Source organism: Vulpes vulpes, chromosome 6, assembly GCF_048418805.1.
Source record: "Vulpes vulpes isolate BD-2025 chromosome 6, VulVul3, whole genome shotgun sequence".
In the NCBI taxonomy this organism is placed as follows: Eukaryota; Metazoa; Chordata; class Mammalia; order Carnivora; family Canidae; genus Vulpes; species Vulpes vulpes.
Window position 1 is genome coordinate 87,409,791 of NC_132785.1, and position 21,443 is coordinate 87,431,233.

Here is a 21,443-nt window from a genome sequence, read left to right on the forward strand (position 1 = left end):
TTCTAGAGTTTATCATACTTTTATTGGAACTTCTCAAAATCACATAAATATAAAATTAATTAGAAACTGATGAATTTTCTTTCTTCAGATACTCTAATAAGAATCTCAAAAACCTTGAAGTTTGCTGAAAATAGAAATTCATAAAATTAAATCTATTGGAAACCTAAGTTATTGTACATTTCTAAGTACTTAGTTTTAATTAATTTTAAAATAAAGTCATTACATGCATATTGTTCCAAATTCAAAAGGGGACAGGGTGAAAAATAAGCCAGTCTCACACTCTATTTCTGTTCCTGGAAGCAATTATTTTTTCCTTATAAAGACAACCTAATCATCTATAAGCACATACTGGGGGGGCGCGGCGGTATATGATTTAAAAACACATACATAAGTGGTAGAATACAATGAACACTATTCTATATCTTTTTTTCAATTAATAATAAATATATTTATAAGTTTTAAAACTAATCCTTTCCTTTATAGCTTTGAAATTTAATATACTCGAAAAGTTCTGAGTAAGTACACACATTTAAATGGGTACCCACTTATTTTTTTAAAAAGATTTATTTATTTTAGAGTATGGGAAGACAGAGGGAGAGGGCAAGTCCCAAGAGACGCCACCCAGAGCTCCCTCCCCCCTGTAGGGCTCAATCTCATAACCATGAGATCATCGTGACCTGAGCCCAAACCAAGAGTCAGATGCTCAGCCAACTGTGCAACCCAGGCACCCCTAAATAGGTACCCATTTAAACTGTTTGTTTTGCTATTATACAAACTACAATAAAAATACCTGTACCTTTTATGCATAAGCCCAAGTTACTTGTAGGATAAATTCCTATAAGTGGAATTGCTGGCATATCCAGTCTAGGTCTTAAGAAATCCTGTCAAGTTGCCCACCATAAAGGTTTTTACCACATTTTATTCTGACCAACTATGTGTGAAAATGGGTATTTCTCCACTACATCACCAATACTATGTTTTAAAATAAACAACTCTATGAGAGTCCCTGCTGAAACAGGGCTAGGCTTATCCACTTTGACTATGTTTTTGTGATTAACACTACAATGTGATTTCACAAATAGTCTACCACAAGACTTCTTCTTTGGAGAAATTACACAGCAGTAGGACCAAACAATTCTAATAAATCTTGAAATTGTTTCCTATTCTCTTAAAAAGAAACTTACATCAATCTGTTTGATCAAGCACTAAAAGATTCCTTCAATTATCACTACTAAATTATAGTTTGGAAATCATGTGAAGGCTTTTCAGCATCTGAGTCTATACAAGATAAAGGAATTTATCTTTTAATTTCAGCTATTCTTGTAATTCCAGCTATTTCAACTCCATGAATGGTGAGCATCAACTCAGGTCAAGGGCTATACTAGAAGCTTTTAAGGAAGATGGGTACACAAATGACTTCTAATTAATAATGTTGGGAACGATCATAAAATTCTGTAAAAAGTGCTTAGAACACAAACAATTGTGTATAGGAATCAGGCAATATTACCCGAAATGTAACTGAAGTGTCTTGTGTATCGTAATTAATAAATCAGTTAATATCCTATTGTGGTTTACTTATTTATATCCCAGCTCATTTTATTTTATTTTTGTTTTTTAAAGATTTTGTTTTTTCATTTGACAGAGTAAGAGAACACAAGCAGGGGAAGCTGCAGAGGGAGTGGTAGAAGCAGGCTCCCTGCTGAGCAGGGAGCCTAATGCAGAGCTCAATCCCAAGACCCTGGGATCACAACCAGAGCTGAAGACAGACACTCAACCTACAGAGCCACCCAGGCACCCCGTATCCCAGCTCATTTTTTATTTTTTATTTTATTTTTTTTTAAAACATTTTTTTAAATCTTTATTTATTTATGATAGTCACAGAGAGAGAGAAAGAGGCAGAGACATAGGCAGAGGGAGAAGCAGGCTCCATGCACCGGGAGCCCGATGTGGGATTCGATCCCGGGTCTCCAGGATCGCGCCCTGGGCCAAAGGCAGGCGCCAAACCGCTGCGCCACCCAGGGATCCCCCCAGCTCATTTTTAAAAAAGAATATAAAATGATTTGCAGAGACAGATGTAATAAAGATAAAAGTGAGGAAATTCAAGTAATGGGAAAATATAGTTCAGAAAATAAAGATGAAGCCAGGGATGTATCCAACATTTATGCTAGTAATTCCTCTGCAGCTACAGAAGTGGGAGGCACATTTAGTTGTGCTTCCTAGCAGCTAGAGCAAAGGGAGTTTATTAGAGGATTCACAGTCTCCCTAAAGATAAAGAGTTGCTTGGGATAGATACAGAATCCTCTTGTCCTGAGACCTGCTAAAAGTTCCCAGTATTGGTTTTCCTAGCAGAGTAAGTTTCATATCAAATTGCAGTTTAGTAAGTCATTCTAAAGGTGGTTAAAATATGTTCCAGGCAAACAGCCCTCAGTAATCCTGGGGTCACAAAATCAAACACCGTCAGGGGCATCCAGGTGACAACAGGGAGCTGTGAAACGAGATGAGTGCTTGCTCTTACCTAAGGACATTCCAAATCAATTTTGGTTTTATAGGATTCAGTGTGGGCTAGGTATAGTCCAACACTTTTGGGGCTTATAGAAAGGACTAGAATATCCGCAACCTTAATGAGGTTCTGGTCTGGTTATATTTATTCCAAAAACTAAGCAGTAAGTATAGAGTATAGTAAGAATCAAATATATGTCAAATGAGTGAATCCAAGATGAAAATTTACCGTATCATAAAGTAAATGGACTTAAAATACTCCATGAGTATTGAGCAGCAAGAACAATGCGTAATTGTTTCTTCAAGAACTATCTAAGGGCGCCTGGGTGACTCAGGCAGTTAAGTGTTTTCGGTTCAGGTTGTGATCTCAGGATTCTGGGATTGAGCTCCGAGTCCAGCTCCAGGCTCAGCCAGCAATCTGCCTGAGGGTTCTCCCTCTCCTTCCCTCTGCCCCTCCCACTGCATGCAGGCGTACTTTCTCTCTTCTCTTTTAAATAAATCAAAGAAACTGTTATTCATGGTTTCAGGGTTAGGAAGCAAATGTATTTTTCCTTCTCAATTTTATACTTTAAGCATTATTTGAAATTTTCGTCATGTACTTGCATTCATTTTTATTTGAATGAGTATGTTAATTACCAAAAAATAAAGACCACTGGGCTGTGTGTTCAAGATTAATTCTCTGACAAGAACCTGGAAGGCATTTATTTTGCCACTTGTTCTTATCTGAAGGTGGGAGCTTTTTCAAAATATAATTAAGAAATCATGTTAGGATGCCTGAATCCAAGAGAAATAGTGTCAATAATGCATATTCCTGGGCCCTACACCTAACTAGAGAGTCATCTGATATGTCCGGAATGAGATCCTGGAATTAATATTACTCCCACCCCAGGGGAGAGCACAAACACAGACCCTCACTACCATAAATTATGCAGCTAGATTTCCCACATTTGGGGGAATCGCAGGGGTCAGCATGTATGGAGTGCAATGGATAAGCCTTGCTCTGGGAAAACCCACTTTCGCGACCATGGTATCTCCCCTGCCAGGGTAAGTGAGAAACTTAACATTTTTAACTAGTATCCTAGAGAATTCTAATGAGGATGGTCTATAGATCACCCTTTGAAAACTGCTAATCCCCAGGTAATTATTCTTTTTTCCCAAGATAACACCCCAACCCCCCCCATCATCAGTACACTAACACCCTGCCCTGCCTGCACACACTTCTTTGCTACCAATTTAAGGCAGACTGCCTATCTTTTGAGAATCAAATACATGGAAGGTGGGGCTGACCTCTCAGAATAACAATGTTATCAGGAGTCAGCCTATAAAAGAACTAGCCCACTTCCATGGCTGGTCTGAGATAACCCTCAGAAAACAGTTCTTAATCTTTTTTTATCACAAATGTGCCATCAAGTACATACAATTCTATATCCCACAGCATGACCAGAAGTTCAGCCTAGATCATTTCCAATGGACCGCTACTGACATTTTTAAAAACCTCAACAAACCTACAGGGCACCTGATTTTCAGCCATACAACACCAAAAGACAGCTCCTCCTTGCTGTTTCTGGGGGTACACTTACCTATCTTCTACTGTCTTGTTGGACGGATAAAAAACTTTGAATGAAAATCCACTTCTTGGAAAAGAGCCCTTTGGGGAAAAAAATACCTGTCAGTGAATACTCAACGTTTATTTTTAAAATTCCTATTTTTAAGATCAAATTCCTTGGTCATGACTTAAAAATAAATGTATAAGGTGTGACTATAATGAGACGGATTTTTTTCCCTCATCTTTATAGAGAGAAAGTGTTACTATAAAGTGTCTCCACTTGAAGCAAAAGTCTTTCAAGTTGACTAGACAGTCACACCAACAGATCTAACTGGAAATGCTTAAGAGTAGCTCTACTCAGTGTATGAATAAACAGTACTGTGCAATGCTACTTATGCACGTAAGACACTTGAACATCATGTTCAAGAAAGATTTCCTTCCCCTCTCTCCAGTGAAAAGCTATGTTGATGGCCCTCTGAGGTGCCCCCAAAGCAACTGAGCAGTAGCCATGCAGTGGTCGGTCTACTACTAAACTCTAGGGCAGAGACAGTCTTTTCCTTTCAGTCTCTGTATCCCTGGCACAAATTCAACGTCTGGCCCATTGCAGGCATTCATTAGTGTAAGTAACAAGATGAGATGAAGAGGGGTGCCTGGGTGGCTCAGTCAGCTGGGCATCAGACTCTTGATTTTGGACTGGGCAGTGATCTCATGGGGAATTGGACCCTACATCAAGCTTCATGCTCAGTGGGGAATCTGCTTGAAGATTCTCTCCCTCTGCCTCTTCCCCTCATAATGTTCTCTCTCTTCCTCTCTTTCAAATAAATAAATCTTAAAAAAAAAAAAAATGAAGGGATGAAACAATGTGAAAAGCAAGTTTTGGGCTTGCCCAAAAGGTATAAATAAAGTATAAAAAGATATGATGATGGTGTAGGAGGCGGTGCTTTACTAGCCCACAAAAAAGTAGAAAAATTCAGAAATAAGATGTTATCAAAAAAAGCATTAACTATGAAACGCCCAAAGAGTTAAGTTTAAATAAAGAGGGATGCCTGGGTGACTCAGCAGTTCAGCGCCTGCCTTTGGCTCAGGGCGTGATCCTGGAGTCCTGAGATCGAGTCCCACATCCCTGCTTCTATCTCTGCCTATGTCTCTGCCTCTCCCTCTGTCTCTCATGAGTAAATAAATAAAATCTTTTTTAAAAATTTTAAATAAATGGGATCCCTGGGTGGCTCAGCGGTTTAGCACCTGCCTTTGGACCAGGGCGCGATCCTGGAGTCCCAGGATCGAGTCCCACATTCGGCTCCCGGCATGGAGCCTGCTTCTCCCTCCTCCTGTGTCTCTGCCTCTCTCTCTCTCTCTCTCTCTCTCTATCATAAATAAATAAATAAATCTTTAAAAAAAATTTTTAAATAAAGAAATGGCCTTATTGTGAAAGAATATTGGAAAGTGAATAAAGATTCTAAAGAAATCAGGCGACACATTTCAAACCGTGAAACCAAATCCAATGACTGTGCTCATCCTTTGAGCAGTTCTCAACCACAGAAAATTTTGTCCCCCAGGGGACATTCAGCAAATATCCTAAGACATTTTTGATTGTTACAACTGGGGGCTGCTACTGGAATCTAGTGGGTAGCCAAAGATGCTGCAAAACACCCTACAATGCACAGGATAGTGCACCATGACAAAAAATTATTTGGTTAAAAATGTAAATAGTTCCACTGTTGAAAAACCCTGTCTTAGAGGGAGTTCAACAAAATAAATGAGTATCTGAGGAAAGCAGTAACCAGTAGTAAGTCATGATGTTTCTAGAAATGACCTAGATGAAACAAAAACAGTATTAAGGTCTAAAATACACAAGAATCAAGGAAGCATAGATTAAAAATCACTAATGAAGATATTTTGTTTCACATCAACAGTGTTTATGCAGTAATATTTCCTAAACTTGAAAAAGCAATCATACTTCTGTTTAAGAAATTGTGTCCTGGTAAGAACTTCCACACTCATTGGGTTTAGATTTCTAGAACTTGTATGAATTTCCAAAACTCAAAATCATTCCACAAAGGACATTAATATATTTAAAGAGAATGAAATAGAAATTCTGAAAGCAATTCCCAGAAAGGAATCCCAAGGCAGTTACTTTAAAGGGGAAAATACTTATTTGGATTTATGAGCTTTGGTGTATTTTTTTTTTAAGTCACATTACTTTACAGTCACATGCTATCTTGAAAGTTGAAGAACTGTGTGTACCAAATTGATTCAATGTTTTATCAAATAGTATATTTTTATACAACAGTAATTTTACTAAATATATATATATATATATATTAAATTTAAAGAAATAACACTCTAATCTTGACAAACTATGACTATATAATATATAAACTATATTCTTACAGGGTTTATGCAGAGGCATTCTGTATTGGTCAGAGTGAAAGGATCGTATTTGTCTGCGATGACAAGGAGATCAGGCACCGGGTACACTCTCAAAGCATAGTCATATGCCCAGTACACCGGGCTGACATAAAGGGGTAGAGGAGTCAGGTGTCCTTGGGATAAGATAGTCTTTACAAACTACAAAAGAATGATAGAAAACAACCTTCAGTTTATTTGTAAAAATTAAAATTGCTAACAAATCATTTAAATGAAATATCAAGTGCCAAAAGGATTCAGAAAATTTAAGAAACAGTTAGGAGGACTTTGAATCACAGAGCTTTGGGAAACACTGATATGAAATGAAATAAGGGGCGCCTGGATGGCTCAGTTGGTTAAGTGTCTGCCTTCGGCTCAGGACATGATCTCAGGGTCTTGGGATCAAGCCCCTCGTCAGGCTCCCTGTCTGCTGCTGCTTCTCCCTCTGCCCTCCCCACTGCTCACTCTCTTTCTCTCAAATAAATAAATACAATCTATTTAAAAAAAAAAAGCAATAAAATGAACCATCCTGTACTTTAAGGAAAATCTGTAAGTTTTCATTTAGTATCATATATCATAAAGCTACTCCCCTAAATGGTCATATTGGAACAACTGTACTTACAGCTGTATAATAAACTCAGTTACTAATTCTGTTCACCTAAAAATAATTCCATAGCTTGAGTAATGCCAAAAATAGATATGTAGCCTACATAAACTTTAAATATTAAAAATACTAAAAATGCTCTGTATGATCTACTTCCACATTTCCCAAGGTGGTACATGAAGGTACATACAGCCAGGGATTGATAGGTTTATATCAGGGAACCTTGAAGCTACAAGATAAAGACTACACATCCTCCTAATGTGGACATATCATATAAAATAATGAATGTTAGGAACATAAATATTTTTTAAAATAAATATATATTTCGAAGTATAATATAAGATTTATGAGGGTTTTTTTTAAGATTTTATTTATTTATTTATATTTTATGATAGTCAGAGAGAGAGAGAGAGAGAGAGAGAGGCAGAGACACAGGCAGAGGGAGAAGCAGGCTCCATGCACCGGGAGCCCGATGTGGGACTCGATCCCAGGTCTCCAGGATCGCACCCTGGGCCAAAGGCAGGCGCCAAACCGCTGCGCCACCCAGGGATCCAGATTTATGAGTTTTAAAAGCAAAACAGGAAGCTTCAAAGAAATTTCCTGTTCATTCTAGGTTTTCCCCTGTCCAATTGGGGATACTTCAGTGAGAAAGTTGAGAAACACTAACAAAAATTAACTTACTGACAAAAATATGTTCAAGTTATTTTGAACCATAAATAAATATAAAAGGGCAAATTATCAAGTGGCTTAAAACATTTTTATATAATGCAACACTTAAGATAGTTTAATGAGGAAGACTCTTAACTTACATGATTAGGAATATCCAAATTGCTACTAGGAAAGCGGACACAGTTTCTGCACATTTTATTCACTAAGTCCTCACGAAAGACAATAATTTCTTGTGTGCAATACTGAATTCTGAAATGAAAACAGTAGCTGAATTTGACTTCCTCAGGAAAAAAATAAGAGATAGTTTAAAAGGTTAAAATGTTTTATAATACAAAGCCATTCCCACTTCCCATTGTTTACCACAACAAAAATGCAGCTAGAGTCTATCTACTAATCCATTCATTTGACAGTAATTTCTTGAGTTCCCCATATGTGTCTGGCACTGTTCTACGGATGAATGAACAAAACAAAAACACCCCACTCCTCATGCAGTTCATATTCTAAGGATAGGGTAGGGCAGTCAGAGAAAGTAAACAATAAACACAATAACTATGTAAGCAGACTGGGAGATGGTTAGGTGTATGGGGAAAAGAAAAACAGGCTATTAGGGATCATTTGTGAGAAGAGAAGGGCCAGAAGGCTAGAATATTAAATAGAGTAATCAAAACAGGTAGAGCTGATAATGGAGTCTGCCTTGAGCACAGACTTGAAGGAGGTAAGAGAGTTAGTCAAGCAGATATGCAGAGGAAGAACACCATGCAGGCAGAGAGGACAGGTACTGCAGAGGCCCCAAGATGGAGCATGTCTGGCATGTTTGAGGAACAGAAAAGAGACTGCAGTGACTGGAATGAATGAGAAAGAAAGATCAGACAGGGAATAGAAGGCTAGATCGTCCAGGGCCCTGACTACCACTGTAAGGCTGTGCGCTGTTACTGAATGGCACAAAGGGGATCTCATCTTTCAGAATCAGTAAGAAGGATGTGATATGCCTTTGTGTCAAAGGATCGCTCTGACACATCATTAAGACCAGACTACAGGGCAGCTCGGGTGGCTCAGCGGTTTAGCGCTGCCTTCAGCCCAAGGCCTGATCCTGGAGACCTAGGATCGAGTCCCACGTTGGGCTCCCTGTGTGGAGCCTGCTTCTCCCTCTGCCTGTGTCTCTGCCTCTCTGTGTGTGTGTGTGTCTCTCATGAATAAATAAAATCTTAAAAAAAAAAAAAAGACCAGACTACAGAAGGAGGGCAGGGGTAGAAGCTTGAGACCATCTAGGAGGCTGTTACAGTAATCCCAGCAAGAGAAGATGATAGAGGGTCACAGAGGAGAGATTGTGAAAGGCAGCCAGATTCTGCATATATTTTGAAGCCTTCCTTCAAATTTTTGAAGGATTTCCTGAAAAACAACATGTGAGAGAAACCCAAAAGTTTTTGATCTAAGTGACTGGAAGGATAAAGGTGGCATGAACTCTGACAAGGAAAGGTACAGAACAGGTTGGGAGCTGACAGGCAATACACAGATGGTACTGAAAGCCTTGGGAATGGATAGGTCACCAAGGAGTGAATATGGGCACAAAAGAGAGGAGAACCAAGGACTAGTGTACAGCCTATGATGACAGTGAGCAGCACATGCAGTAAATGCATCATCTTTTCATTTTTCCATTGCAACTTTTCTTAAAGGATGCATAATGATTCTCAATTTTTAAATCTCCACCTGGTTTTCAGCTTCTCAATTCATTATTAGTGAATTAAATAGTGTTAAAATATTTGTAAAGTTTTAAGAAACCTAAAATAGAAATTTTCTCTTTATATTTATCTCACAATCATCAAAGTTCATATACAGCTTCAGAATCAAGTTAATTTTGAAATAAAAGGGAAAAAAGTGTAATACAAAAATGGTAATATTACCTGCAAGGATTAGTAGTAAAAACTGAAAATGGTACTCTTTGTCTGAATTCATTAGTGATGCTTTCAGCAAGTGGTGGCCTAAAAAAACAATTTATGTAGTACAGAATATATTTTTGAATCATATAAAATTTTTTTTACTGTTAGAAAAATCTAAACAAAATTTACCTTGGTAAGATGGAACCAAATCCAGGATCCTCTGGTCCAGGTATAAATACAAAACGACTACTGTAACAAAATTTAACATAATTCATTAAAAAAAAATTATTGCAACACTATCCAATAGATTAAAAGCAAGTTACTGCCTTTAGTGAATTTTAAATATTATTTTAAATTTCATGCATTTTAATAAATTAATTACTACAAATCTCCAAATTAATATAGTCCAACAGCCCGTTCTACAGTGATGAAAATGTCTGTATCTGCACTGTTCAATTACTGGGTGCTTGAACTAGTGTGAGTGAATTTTAAATTATATTTAACTTTAAACAATTTAACTTTAAATTTAAAGAGACACAGATGGCCAGTGAGTATCATGTTGCAAAGTACAGCTCTAGATACTTAGAGTAATGTCACCAAAAATTCAAAATATAGTTGAAAGTATTGCTCTTCCTTTTAATATTTTCACCATAAATCTCTAGTACAGTGTAACATACATTATCATGATGTGAGGATAATTTTATCTCTTAGCATACTAATTTTCTCAAAATTTTTTCCATTTATTTATTAATAATCATGGATACTAAACTTACAACTTATTTTTTATTCAAAAAAACTGTTAAAAATATAGCAGTAGTTGGGGCACCTCAGTGGCTCAGTTAGTTAAGCGTCTGCCTTTGGCTCAGGTCATGATCCCAGGGTCCTGGGATGGAGCTCTCCTGCTTCTCCCTCTCCCTGCCACTCCCCCTTCTTATGCTCTTTCTCTCTGTTAAATAAATAAATAAAATCTTAAAAAAAATATATATATATAGCAATAGAAATCATTACCTTTGGTGGATATTTGGATATTCACATATTATGTCTGCCAAAGTTTTTAAGGAATCTAAAATTTTAAAGAGATACGCAATTTAATTTGCATATAATACAACCAAAAATCAAATTGTATTTGGATACCACCCAGATCTTTTGAATGAAATTAAAATATTATAGATCATTTCTTATCAGTTTAGTTTATATAAATGTAAAAACAGTTATTTAATAGACCTTCAATACCTTTCAAAGCTTGAATCTGACTTTTTCCATATGGTGCAGATGAAAAATTACCACACATAATAAAGCAGGTTGGAGGTGCTGGTGAATAACCTAAAAATAAGAGAATAAAATGAATACCACCATTTAAGTCTAGATATCAGATTAAAAACCCTTGGGGATCCCTGGGTGGCGCAGCGGTTTGGCGCCTGCCTTTGGCCCAGGGTGCGATCCTGGAGACCCGGGATTGAATCCCACGTCGGGCTCCCGGTGCATGGAGCCTGCTTCTCCCTCTGCCTATGTCTCTGCCCCCTCTCTCTCTCTGTGACTATCATAAAAAAAAAAAAGAAAAAAGAAAAAAACCCTTTAACTATGAGGGTTTTTTAAGTAAGTCCTAGGTCCAATATGGAGCTTGAACTCAGGACCCTGAGATTAAGAGTTGCATGCTCCACCAACTGAGCCTAACCATGAATTTTTAATAATAAAAACTTACTATGAGTTTAAAAAACTTACTATGAGTTTAATAACAACTCATTTAATAACTATTATTTTTAAATAATAGTAGCAATGCTCCCCATTCATTGAGCATTTATTATAAACTAGGCCCTTCAATGGCTTGATTTTCATAAAATCCCAATAAACTGAGAGATTAAGTAACCTGCCCAAGGTCTCAGGCTGCAATTTCAGACTCCAAAACCCAAGATCTTATCTATTCTTATACTCTACTTAGGATTAATTCTTATTCCTTATGAATATATACACACACACACACAGATATACACACAGAGTCATTTTTCAAATGTAAAAATTTAAGTCTTTAAGATGGACTCATTTAAAATATTTCACTGCTAAAAAAACATTTACAAGAAAATAGAATACTCAAAAAAAACAAAAAAAAAAGAAAGAAAAAGAAAAAGAAAGAAAAGGGACTACTCAAAATGATACATTTTTTAACAATTTAGTTTTAAGACCTGATCCCTTGTACTGAGTTCAAAAGGGTAGAAAAGAATGGCACCCACCAGAAAACATGGTGTGAAGTTTTCTCAACACTTCTCCTTGGTCTAACCAAACATCAGATATAAACACAAACATAGCATCTTTATTCTCCTCTTCTAGTTGTTTTAGTTTTGCAGAAGTCTTCACAGATGTATTAGAAGGCCCTCCAAAAAAGTTCACATTTCCATAGTATGCCCTAGATAATTATGACATAATATTAGTTTCTATCCTAATTGGAGATGTTTTTCTTTCTCTTTTCTTTTCTTAAAGATTTTATGTTTAAGTAGTCTCTACAGATCAAGAATCACATGCTCCACTGACCAAGCCAGCCAGGTGCCCCTTGTTGGAAATATTTTTCTAATAATTTTTCAAATTTAGCTTCTTTCTATCTAATGAGGTTATTTTCCCCTCAGTGTACATAGTACCATGAAAATACACTATTTGTAGCACATAAAAAGCAAACAAGTTTATTTAAGTGTCCTAAAAAAAAGAAACACAAAAATAGTACATACTTAACAGGCTATATCTGTGTCTTTTAAAAATGACTAAAGAAATATTCAAATGGATCAGGAATGTGGGTGGCTCAGTGGTTGAGCGTATGCTTTCAGCTGAGGGTGTGATCCTGGGGTACTAGATCGAATCCTGCAACAGGTTCCTTCTGCCTCTCTGCATCTCTCTCTCATGAATAAATAAATAAATCTTTAAAAAAAATCACAATTTTCTATGTAGTTGAAATTTGGAGAAATGGGTATTTGATTTAAACAATATCTAATAAAAGAGACTTTTTTTTTTTAATTTTTATTTACTTATGATAGTCACAGAGAGAGAGAGAGAGGCAGAGGCATAGGCGGAGGGAGAAGCAGGCTCCATGCACCGGGAGCCCGACGTGGGATTCGATCCCGGGTCTCCAGGATCGCGCCCTGGGCCAAAGGCAGGCGCTAAACCGCTGCGCCACCCAGGGATCCCAATAAAAGAGACTTTTAAACTAAAAAAAAGGGACACCTCGGTGGCTCAGCAGTTGAGCATCTGCCTTCGGCTCAGGTCATAATCCCAGGGTCCTGAGATCAAGCCCCACACTGGGCTCCCTACTCAGCAGAAAGCCTGCTTCTTCTCCCTTCCCCTCTGCCTGCTTGTGTGCTCTCTCTGTAAAATAAATAAATAAAAGCTAAAATTAGAAAAGAAAAACAGCCCAAAAAATGTACTAACCATTTAATGGAACGATTCCACTTCTAGAAATTTATTCTAAGGGATTAAAGAGGTCTACAGAGACTAATCTACATCCCAGGATTGTGAAAATTTGGAGGTTACAAGCAAAGTATGCGTCCCTTTTCAATATTAAAAAAAAAAAAAAAAAGATACAGATCTGTGCATTCATGCTTAAAAAGAAACTCTCTCCTTGGATGGATGGATGGATGGATGGATGGATGGATATACATGTGGTTCCTAAGTAAAATATGTACATATATAAACGCATCTCAGGTTATAGTCTTAAATCCTAAAAGAAACCTCATCTTGGTTAATTCTATTTTCTTTATTTTACAAAAGAGAAAACCAGGTTCAGGAGTGTTAAGTGATTTGCCTGTGGCCAGTTAGCAGGGGCAAGTGTCGGAGAGCCAGTGCCTGAGCTTCTTGCACTACTCCTGCTCTGCCTTCTATCAACCCCCTTATCTGGTAGCTCTGCATGAGGCTGACACAGAATGGTAATACTCATGGCCAGCTTCCTTGATTTTACCTCTCATTCCGGAGTAGTAATTTTGAAGCATATATGAAAATAAAATGCCCAAACAACAGCAATCTTTCTTTAAATAAATTCCAAAGAAAACCTGTGTTGTAAAAAGCCACAAACTGGCACTAAATGCACTCACTTAAAAGTGAGCTGGCTTGATGAGGTCTTGTGCTCTCCTGAGCATGACCAGCACTTTCCCATGGACTGCTCCCGACAGGAAGAGAAGCTGCCCTTCCAGTCACTCCCTGCCAGCAAACATTGCCTTTCCACCCTGCGTTTATATAGGTACACTCAAACTCAAATCTTAATCCTTAAAATTCTTGAAATCGTCACTGTCATCATAAATAGAAGCTCAAGATTAGAAGGCAACCTTCATTCCCCCAGACATGGCAAACACAGCAACCACCTTAGGCAGCAACCAGCAGAGGCCTCGTAGGTAAGGAGCAAGGGTGCATGCCCCTGCCCTGCCCCAAGCAGCCAGTCCCTGCAGCAGAGTGGTAGCCAGGTGAGTAAGAATTCAGGTGCCCTGTTGCCAGATCTGGTTGTTTAAGAGAACTCAGAAATCTAGACTTGTATTATGAGAAATCTCCTAGTTTTTAAACATTGGGAACAAACTGTGTTTTAATACTTCCAAGGGGAAAAAAAGAAGGGTCTATAGATTATATCTAACCCACAAGCCAGCAGCTACAACGTTTACACCATTATTTAGCCTCTGCTCTAAAAACTGAGTGACAGGAACCTCTCTCCTCTCAGAAAAGGTCCTTTTGGAATAACTCTAATAGTTGATGCTTTTGCTTATATTAAAGAGCTTTATAATCTGCCTCCTATAACTTTTAATCATTAGTAGAAAATAAAAAAAAAAAGGCTTTAAATTAACATGGAAATTATATTCCTCTAAGTATTTTCCTATCTCTTACCTCAGGTGAACTTCCAATCATAGATAACTGATAGAGGAAGACTACAATCTTTCCCATAAAAAGCCAAGGTAAATGTGCTTTCAGTGGCATACACAGACCAGTCTTCTAACTCACTATTACTCTTTGTATTGTGCACAAAGCCTGAGGCCTTATAATAACCAAGATATGACATCTTATCTTGCATTCATTAATGCCAGTATTACAAGATTCCCATAGAGCTGCAGTCAAACATTTTATACCTAGTAGTGCTTGAGGGTTCCGTGGGCGGAAATCCGAAGGCATTGACGTGAAACACCCGATCTTCAAACCAACCTGAAAAAGAGAAGTTAACAAATCACTTTCATTTGTCCAATTCTTCTTGTTTGAAAGAAAAGAAACTGTGGAACACAAAGTAGAAAGCTAAATTATTGTCTCATCCTCTGTCAACTAACACAGAAGCTGCCAGTCCCACCAACCAACGTAAAAGCTTTAGATCCAAAAAGAATCTCAGTTTTATTTTTTTTTAAATTTTTATTTATTTATGATAGTCACACAGAGAGAGAGAGAGAGGCAGAGACATAGGCAGAGGGAGAAGTAGGCTCCATGCACCGGGAGCCCGACGTGGGATTCAATCCCGGGTCTCCAGGATCGCACCCTGGGCCAAAGGCAGGCGCTAAACCACTGCGCCACCCAGGGATCCCAAGAATCTCAGTTTTATCTACAAAAAGTCATGAAATAGAAATAGATTCCAAAGTAAAACTTTCCACTTCTCAATTTCATGATGCATGTTAGAGTCAGGGAGAGATAAAGTACAAAGATTAGAAAATATTTCATTTTATGATCCTATGTAAAATCTAGGGTTTTTTTCAACTTTATTAAGCTATAATTCACATATCATTACGCTTTACCCTTTAAAGTATGTAATTCAGTGGGTTTTAGTATATTCACAAGTTGTACAACCATCACCACTTATTTCAGAATATTTTATTCACCCTAAAAAGAAACTCCAGGCCCATTTAATGTTGTCAAAAGTATGTTCTTATAAGCAATGTTCTCAAATTATGTCAAGTTCATATATTTTAACCAATGTAAAAACAGTTTTATTGTAGAATGATGAGGACAGGAAAAAAGTATACTAACTTACCTTCTGCTAAAACAAAGCATGACTCTGTGTATAAGCCACTATGGAACTGGTACACAGCAGCTGAGGAAAATATTTCTATACTTGAGGTGGTGATAAAGTCAACAGACATTCTAAGCCCAAAGCCCTTCTAAATAATACATTCAAAGACTTCACACTTGAAACTGAAGAGATCACGGCTTAAAAAATTTTAGGTTTAATGTCCCATGTCTGATTCTAAGATGTAGCTTAGTAATAATGACAGTATAGATCATTCTTAGCATGCTCTAGACTTCCTCAGTGATTTCTTTGGCTTCTCTAAAGAAGGGAGAATTAAAAGTTTTTTTGTCTCTGGCTACGATTATGTCTTAATTCCTACATCATCATCATCATATGTAAGTTACAAGGGGAACCCAAATAGGTTAACTTGAGAATGATAATCAATATCCCCAACTCATGCAACATAGATTTAAAAAAATAAAAATGAAGGATATAGCTTTACTAAGATCCAGTTGTACTGTGCCTGTAGGATCTTCCAGAAAAAATTTTCCCTAAAAAAAGTGAAAAGAAGTCAGTCTGTATTTGTGTAAAAATGAATACTAGAACGAAAGCATTAAAATACAACTCTGACAACAGAATATAGTATAATACAGTGTTTTTTTTTTAAAACGAGGAATTCCTAGTCCAGGCCTTTCCATTTGCTAGTCTGGTCGCCTCAGATGAATCACTTGATTAAGACTGAGACTGAGACTCTTTATCGGTACACAGAGAATGACCACTGCAAATGAAGAGATGGCAAGACAGATGCTCATGGGCTGCCACAGGGCCTCACCAGGTGCCTCCGCCTCAAGAGTCTTCAGTGTCTCTGACGGAGAAGGATGTGGTCTGCAGACTTGCTGGTTCAGAACCTCAGTACTCTCGGTTCAACCAGACACCACTGGGCTAATTTCAGGCCATGCAGACTGGTGGCCTGTATGAAACACTCCTTCCCAACATCTCCTCAGGAAACTGAATGCAGAGGCAAAGGCTACTTGCCAATTGAGGTAGGAGCCTTCCCTGGAGAACATGGCCCTGGATCCTCTGCAGGATTGCTAGAGTAACTGCCATTTCACCAGTCTGAAGGCTGAAAACAACAACCTGAAGCTTATTAAGTTTAACTTACCTCTTTTAACTGGGTTATCATTCCAAGAACAATCACATCTCCAATTTTGGCTGTACTGCCCAGGAGGGTTTCTATTGTTTTAAGCTTAAAATAAGATAAAATAAATTCTTAAAGACTGAAAACACATTTTTTGAAGAAACTAATCTTTTTATGAATAAGTAAATTTTGAGTGTGAATTTTAGTATTTACACCTACTTTATAGTAGAAAATCAAATCGAACTCAGGAAATGTAATTTATCCTATAAGAAGCTAAAGTACCAACTCAGGCTCTTAGCAATGACTGTAGTCTCATACCGTATAACAGCAGGTTCCCCCTTATCCACAGTTTCATGTTTCATGATTTCAGTAACCCTGTCAACCGCAGCCCAGAAACAGACAGTCCTCCTGAGGAATCGTCAGAAGGTCAACAGTAGTCTAAAGTTATATCATAATGTTTACATCATTCACCTCACTTCATCGCATCATGAGGCATTTTATCATCTCAGTTCATCATAAGAAGGGTGAGCACAATATATTAAGATATTTTGACAGAGACTACATTCACATAATTTTTATTACATTTTATTGTAAATAATTGTTCTATTTTATTACTAATAACTGTTGTGACTCTCTTACTGTGACTAATTTATAAATTAAGCTTTATTGCAGGTATGTATGTGTAGGAAAAAACATGACACATACAGGTTTTGGCACTATCTGTGGTTTGAGGCATCCACTGGGGGTCTTGGAACATATTCCCCATGGACAGAGAGTGACTGCTGTATTCTGAATAATGATAAGTGCATTTACCTTTAAAATACAGAAAAGAATATAAATTTTATTTATTTGGTCAGTATATGTTAATACACACATATACAATTTATAATCATACAGTTTGTGTTGTATTTGCAAAGATTAAGCCATATTATTGTATTATTATACAACTTAATTTTTAAAATTTAATGTCTTAGAAATCATTCCATTTAACTATGAATAGATATACTTCATTCTTTTCAATGAATGGAGATTACCTATTATATATATATATGTATATATAATTTATTTTACCAAATTCCTATTAAAGGACACTTAAGTTGCTCCCAGTTTTCTGATAGTAAAACCAGTGCTTAATATTTCTTGCACCTCTCTTGGCCCACTGCATGGGTAGAACTGTTGGACAAATTTCTACAAATTCCAGAAACAGAACTGCTAAATAAAAAGGCATATAATTCTTCATTTTTATAGTAATTACCAAGTGAAACTTCTTTTATCTATAGCATCTTATGTTTCTTATTACAAATAATGCCTGTTTACTATAAAAATTTTTAATATAAAACAATAAAGTCATATATAATTGCATCAACCCATAGTAATCACTAACATTTGTTTTTTTTTTTATTTTTTTTAAAAATTTTTTTTAATTTTTATTTATTTATGATAGTCACAGAGAGAGAGAGAGAGAGGCAGAGACACAGGCAGAGGGAGAAACAGGCTCCATGCACCGGGAGCCCGACGTGGGATTCGATCCCGGGTCTCCAGGATCGCGCCCTGGGTCAAAGGCAGGCGCCAAACCGCTGCGCCACCCAGGGATCCCAATCACTAACATTTGATATTAGATTTCCTCTTAAAAAACATGAACCTAACATCAAAAGGGGTAGTACAATGTACATGTAAAATAATTTTTAAAAATGAAATAATCAGGGATAAATCTGAAGAAAAGAAAAAGATATGCAACACCTGTACCCTAAAAACTGGGTTAAACAGATTTCTTAGAAACAAAACCAAAAACATGATCCATAAAAGCAAAAAATTAAGTTGGACTTTAACAAAATTATGACTTAGGTTCTCTTCTTATTGAGAGAATAAAAGGACAACTGGGGTGCCTGGATGGTGTAGTCAGTTAATCATCCAACTCTTGGTTTCAGCTCAGGTCCTCATCTCAGGGTTGTGGGATCGAGCCCCATATCTGGCTCCACACTAAGCATGGAGTCTGCTTGGGATTTTCTTCCTCTGCCCCACCAACTCTCACTCTAAAATAAATAAATAAATCTTTCCTTTTTTTTTTTTAAGACTTTACCTATTTATTCATGAGAGATGCACAGAGAGAGACAGAGACACAGGCAGAGGAAGAAGTAGGCTCCATGCAGGAAGGCCGATGTGGGACTTGATCCCGGGACTCCAGGATCATGCCCTGAGCCAAAGGCAGACGCTCAACCGCTGAGCCACCCAGGCATCCCAAAATAAATCTTTTAAAAAAGAGAGAATAAAAAGACAACTTATAGACTGGGAAAAATACTGCAATTTACATTAAACAAATAAATAATTTACATTAAATAAGTAAGCAAAGCAGGAATACAAAGCTGTAACAAGTATTCCTGAGGACACAATTTTTGCAGTCAATAAAGAGAAATTACCATGTAGGTACCATACATAGCAGTTTAAATAGGTAAAGTTACCAACAGGAATACAGAATTAAACAGGTTGGAAAGATTGAAAAGAACATAAATTACATAGCTAAGTCTTAAAGTTACTAAAGTCTGGCAAAAAAAGACATGAGAAAGAATGCTTCTGTGCGCATCTGAGTTGCCATAGGAAACCTAATATACATAAGAAAACATATAGATGGTCTTTGGTCGGGAAATAGAATGCCAATCTTCTCCCATAAGAATTAAAAGCAGAAACTATAAATGTTTTCTCATTATGGTGCTACCACCCAACAGTGTTACTGTTTTAGTATTTACCAGACTACTCATCATCATGACTTCTCATCTTCTGCAGCAGAGAATGTAACCTTACAAGAGGCTAGGCCTCTTCTGAACCTGTATGGAACCTCAGAGAAATGGCAGGGTCTAGAAGTAGCAGAAGACGTGCCCCAGTGGGGCTGTGTATGCTGAGAAGAACAAAGCCACAGACGAGCTGACAGTGACTAGGTGCACTGCATGAACAAAAGTGAACAAAGGGTATAAGAGTATAAAAGTGGAAGGAGTACAGGTGACAGAAAACATTCTCCTTCTCACCTCTTCTCCAGGCCTCAACAACCCTGTGGCCTGTCTGTGCTGTCTCATTTATCCTGTAAATGTTTTCCTTAGTGCCTCAGTAACTTTTTACTTCAGTGGACAGAGCACACTTTAGCTGAGTAAGTGTGTGGTGGTCACTAGAGGAGGCCTGGAACAAGGACTAGGATTTTGGAGTGTGAGCGAGGGGAGGACACCACCTTTATGATAGCTGATCAGAAAGCCAATGTCATACCCAGCAAATAGACCAAGAGGACTAGAGATCTGTGTTGATGGCCAGAAACTGTCAGGGGGCTACCATAGTCTCAGGGCCTGTCCCAAAGATGGAATCTCTCTTTTTTTAAAAAAAGATTTTATTTATTCATGAGAGACACAAAGAGAGAGGCAGAGGGAGAAGCAGGCTCCATGCAAGGAACCCAATGTGGGACTCAATCCCAGGTCTCCAGGATCACACCCTGGGCCCAAGGCAGGCACCAAACCACTGAGCCACCCAGGAATCCCAGATGCAATCTCTTTTAGAGATTTACAGGACCCAGGACGCAGGGCATCAACTCAACAGGGAGCATGAACAGATCAATTAGCCAGTTAAACAGCTTTCAGTGATTCATTTTCACTTAAATTTCAATAAATTAGAATTAAGCAATAAATATTTAACTTGTATTCTTACACCCCCTAAATAACTTAACCTAGTTATTAACATTAACATTAACCTATGTTCTAACCTGGAATTTGCTTCCGGTTTCATCAGGGTGAGAACCTATCACTGGAGGAGTAAATAATTCATGTCTGTGGGTCCTCTATAAAAAAAAAAAAAAAAAAAAAAAAAGAAAGGGTCACATGAATTACTGAATCAGACATCTTAAACTAAAATTCATTACAATAAAATTTAAAAATTCATTAAAGTACTCTGACAAAACACCTTTAAACTAATGTTACTATTGCCTATTCTCAACAAATTTGAAAGCCGACATATCTTAATATACAAATATATAAATTCTAGGCAAAAATGTAATTCTGAAAATAAAAAAAATATTTAAAAGAATTTTTTTAAAGAGAAAGCTCTGGTGTAGCTGACAGCAGTGCAGTCTCGGTTGAGGATACGAAGACTACAAACCAAGTATCATCCTCAGAGCACAGGGGTTTATGAGAGACATAAGTCAAGGGCCACCAAACAACAAAGCACCCCAGAGATAAGGGGGTATTTAATGAGATCCTAAACACAATAAATAAGACTTTGCTAGTAAGAAACCAAAAGAGACTGAGACAAGACTTTTCAGGGAGAAGGAGGGATGTGTCACAAGAGAGTTATGAGAGTAAAAGAGTATTTGGGAAGTGATGGGAAGTTTAGTATTAGTTGGCTCATGAGGTGTACCAAGCAGAATGTTATACAAAGTAAGAGATTAGCTGGAGCCTCTGTTTGAGGAACCATCTCCCTCATCTCACTGTAGTCTGTAGTTTAGGCAGGGCTGTTGTCCTTTCCCCCTTCTATAAAAGACCACTAAGGCCAAGTGAATCAAAGTATTCCACCCTTAACCAGTGAATGGTTCAGGGTTGAGCAAGTGCCCCAAGCTAAGAGCTGCTAAGAGGCTATTGCTAGGAGCACTGAAAGAGTGGAATTCTCTTTCCAGGTGCTGCTGAGGCTACAGGGGCCTCTGTCATCTCATAAAGAGAACTTATTTGAAAGTAAAATCAATTTTTAAAAATTGCTAGGAGATGGAAAGAGGAAGAAGCCTCATGACT

At 37.5% G+C, this 21,443-nt stretch overlaps 1 protein-coding gene and 1 non-coding gene across 3 annotated transcripts in view; both read right to left on the bottom strand.

Moving 5' to 3' along the window:
* POLE2 (DNA polymerase epsilon 2, accessory subunit) overlaps positions 1–21,443 on the bottom strand; it is a 32,237-nt gene continuing 10,794 nt past the window's right edge. Inside the window, exons 6-19 of one of the 2 annotated variants that reach the window (XM_026000747.2) lie at positions 20,426–20,500; positions 16,711–16,794; positions 16,043–16,099; positions 15,573–15,621; positions 14,689–14,761; positions 11,830–12,002; positions 10,835–10,924; positions 10,610–10,664; positions 9,791–9,850; positions 9,626–9,703; positions 7,865–7,973; positions 6,437–6,613; positions 4,080–4,147; positions 1–124 (exon numbers count right to left, since the gene is read on the bottom strand). In XM_026000747.2, coding sequence (XP_025856532.2) covers positions 106–124; positions 4,080–4,147; positions 6,437–6,613; positions 7,865–7,973; positions 9,626–9,703; positions 9,791–9,850; positions 10,610–10,664; positions 10,835–10,924; positions 11,830–12,002; positions 14,689–14,761; positions 15,573–15,621; positions 16,043–16,099; positions 16,711–16,794; positions 20,426–20,500 — 1,167 coding nt within the window. In that variant the 3' untranslated portion in view covers positions 1–105. The remainder of the gene's footprint in view (positions 125–4,079; positions 4,148–6,436; positions 6,614–7,864; positions 7,974–9,625; positions 9,704–9,790; positions 9,851–10,609; positions 10,665–10,834; positions 10,925–11,829; positions 12,003–14,688; positions 14,762–15,572; positions 15,622–16,042; positions 16,100–16,710; positions 16,795–20,425; positions 20,501–21,443) is intronic. The other variant, XM_072761493.1, reaches the window with a different exon arrangement.
* Positions 3,386–3,551, bottom strand: LOC112921483 (U1 spliceosomal RNA). The gene has a single exon (XR_003235244.1). It is a non-coding gene; the product is annotated as a U1 spliceosomal RNA (small nuclear RNA).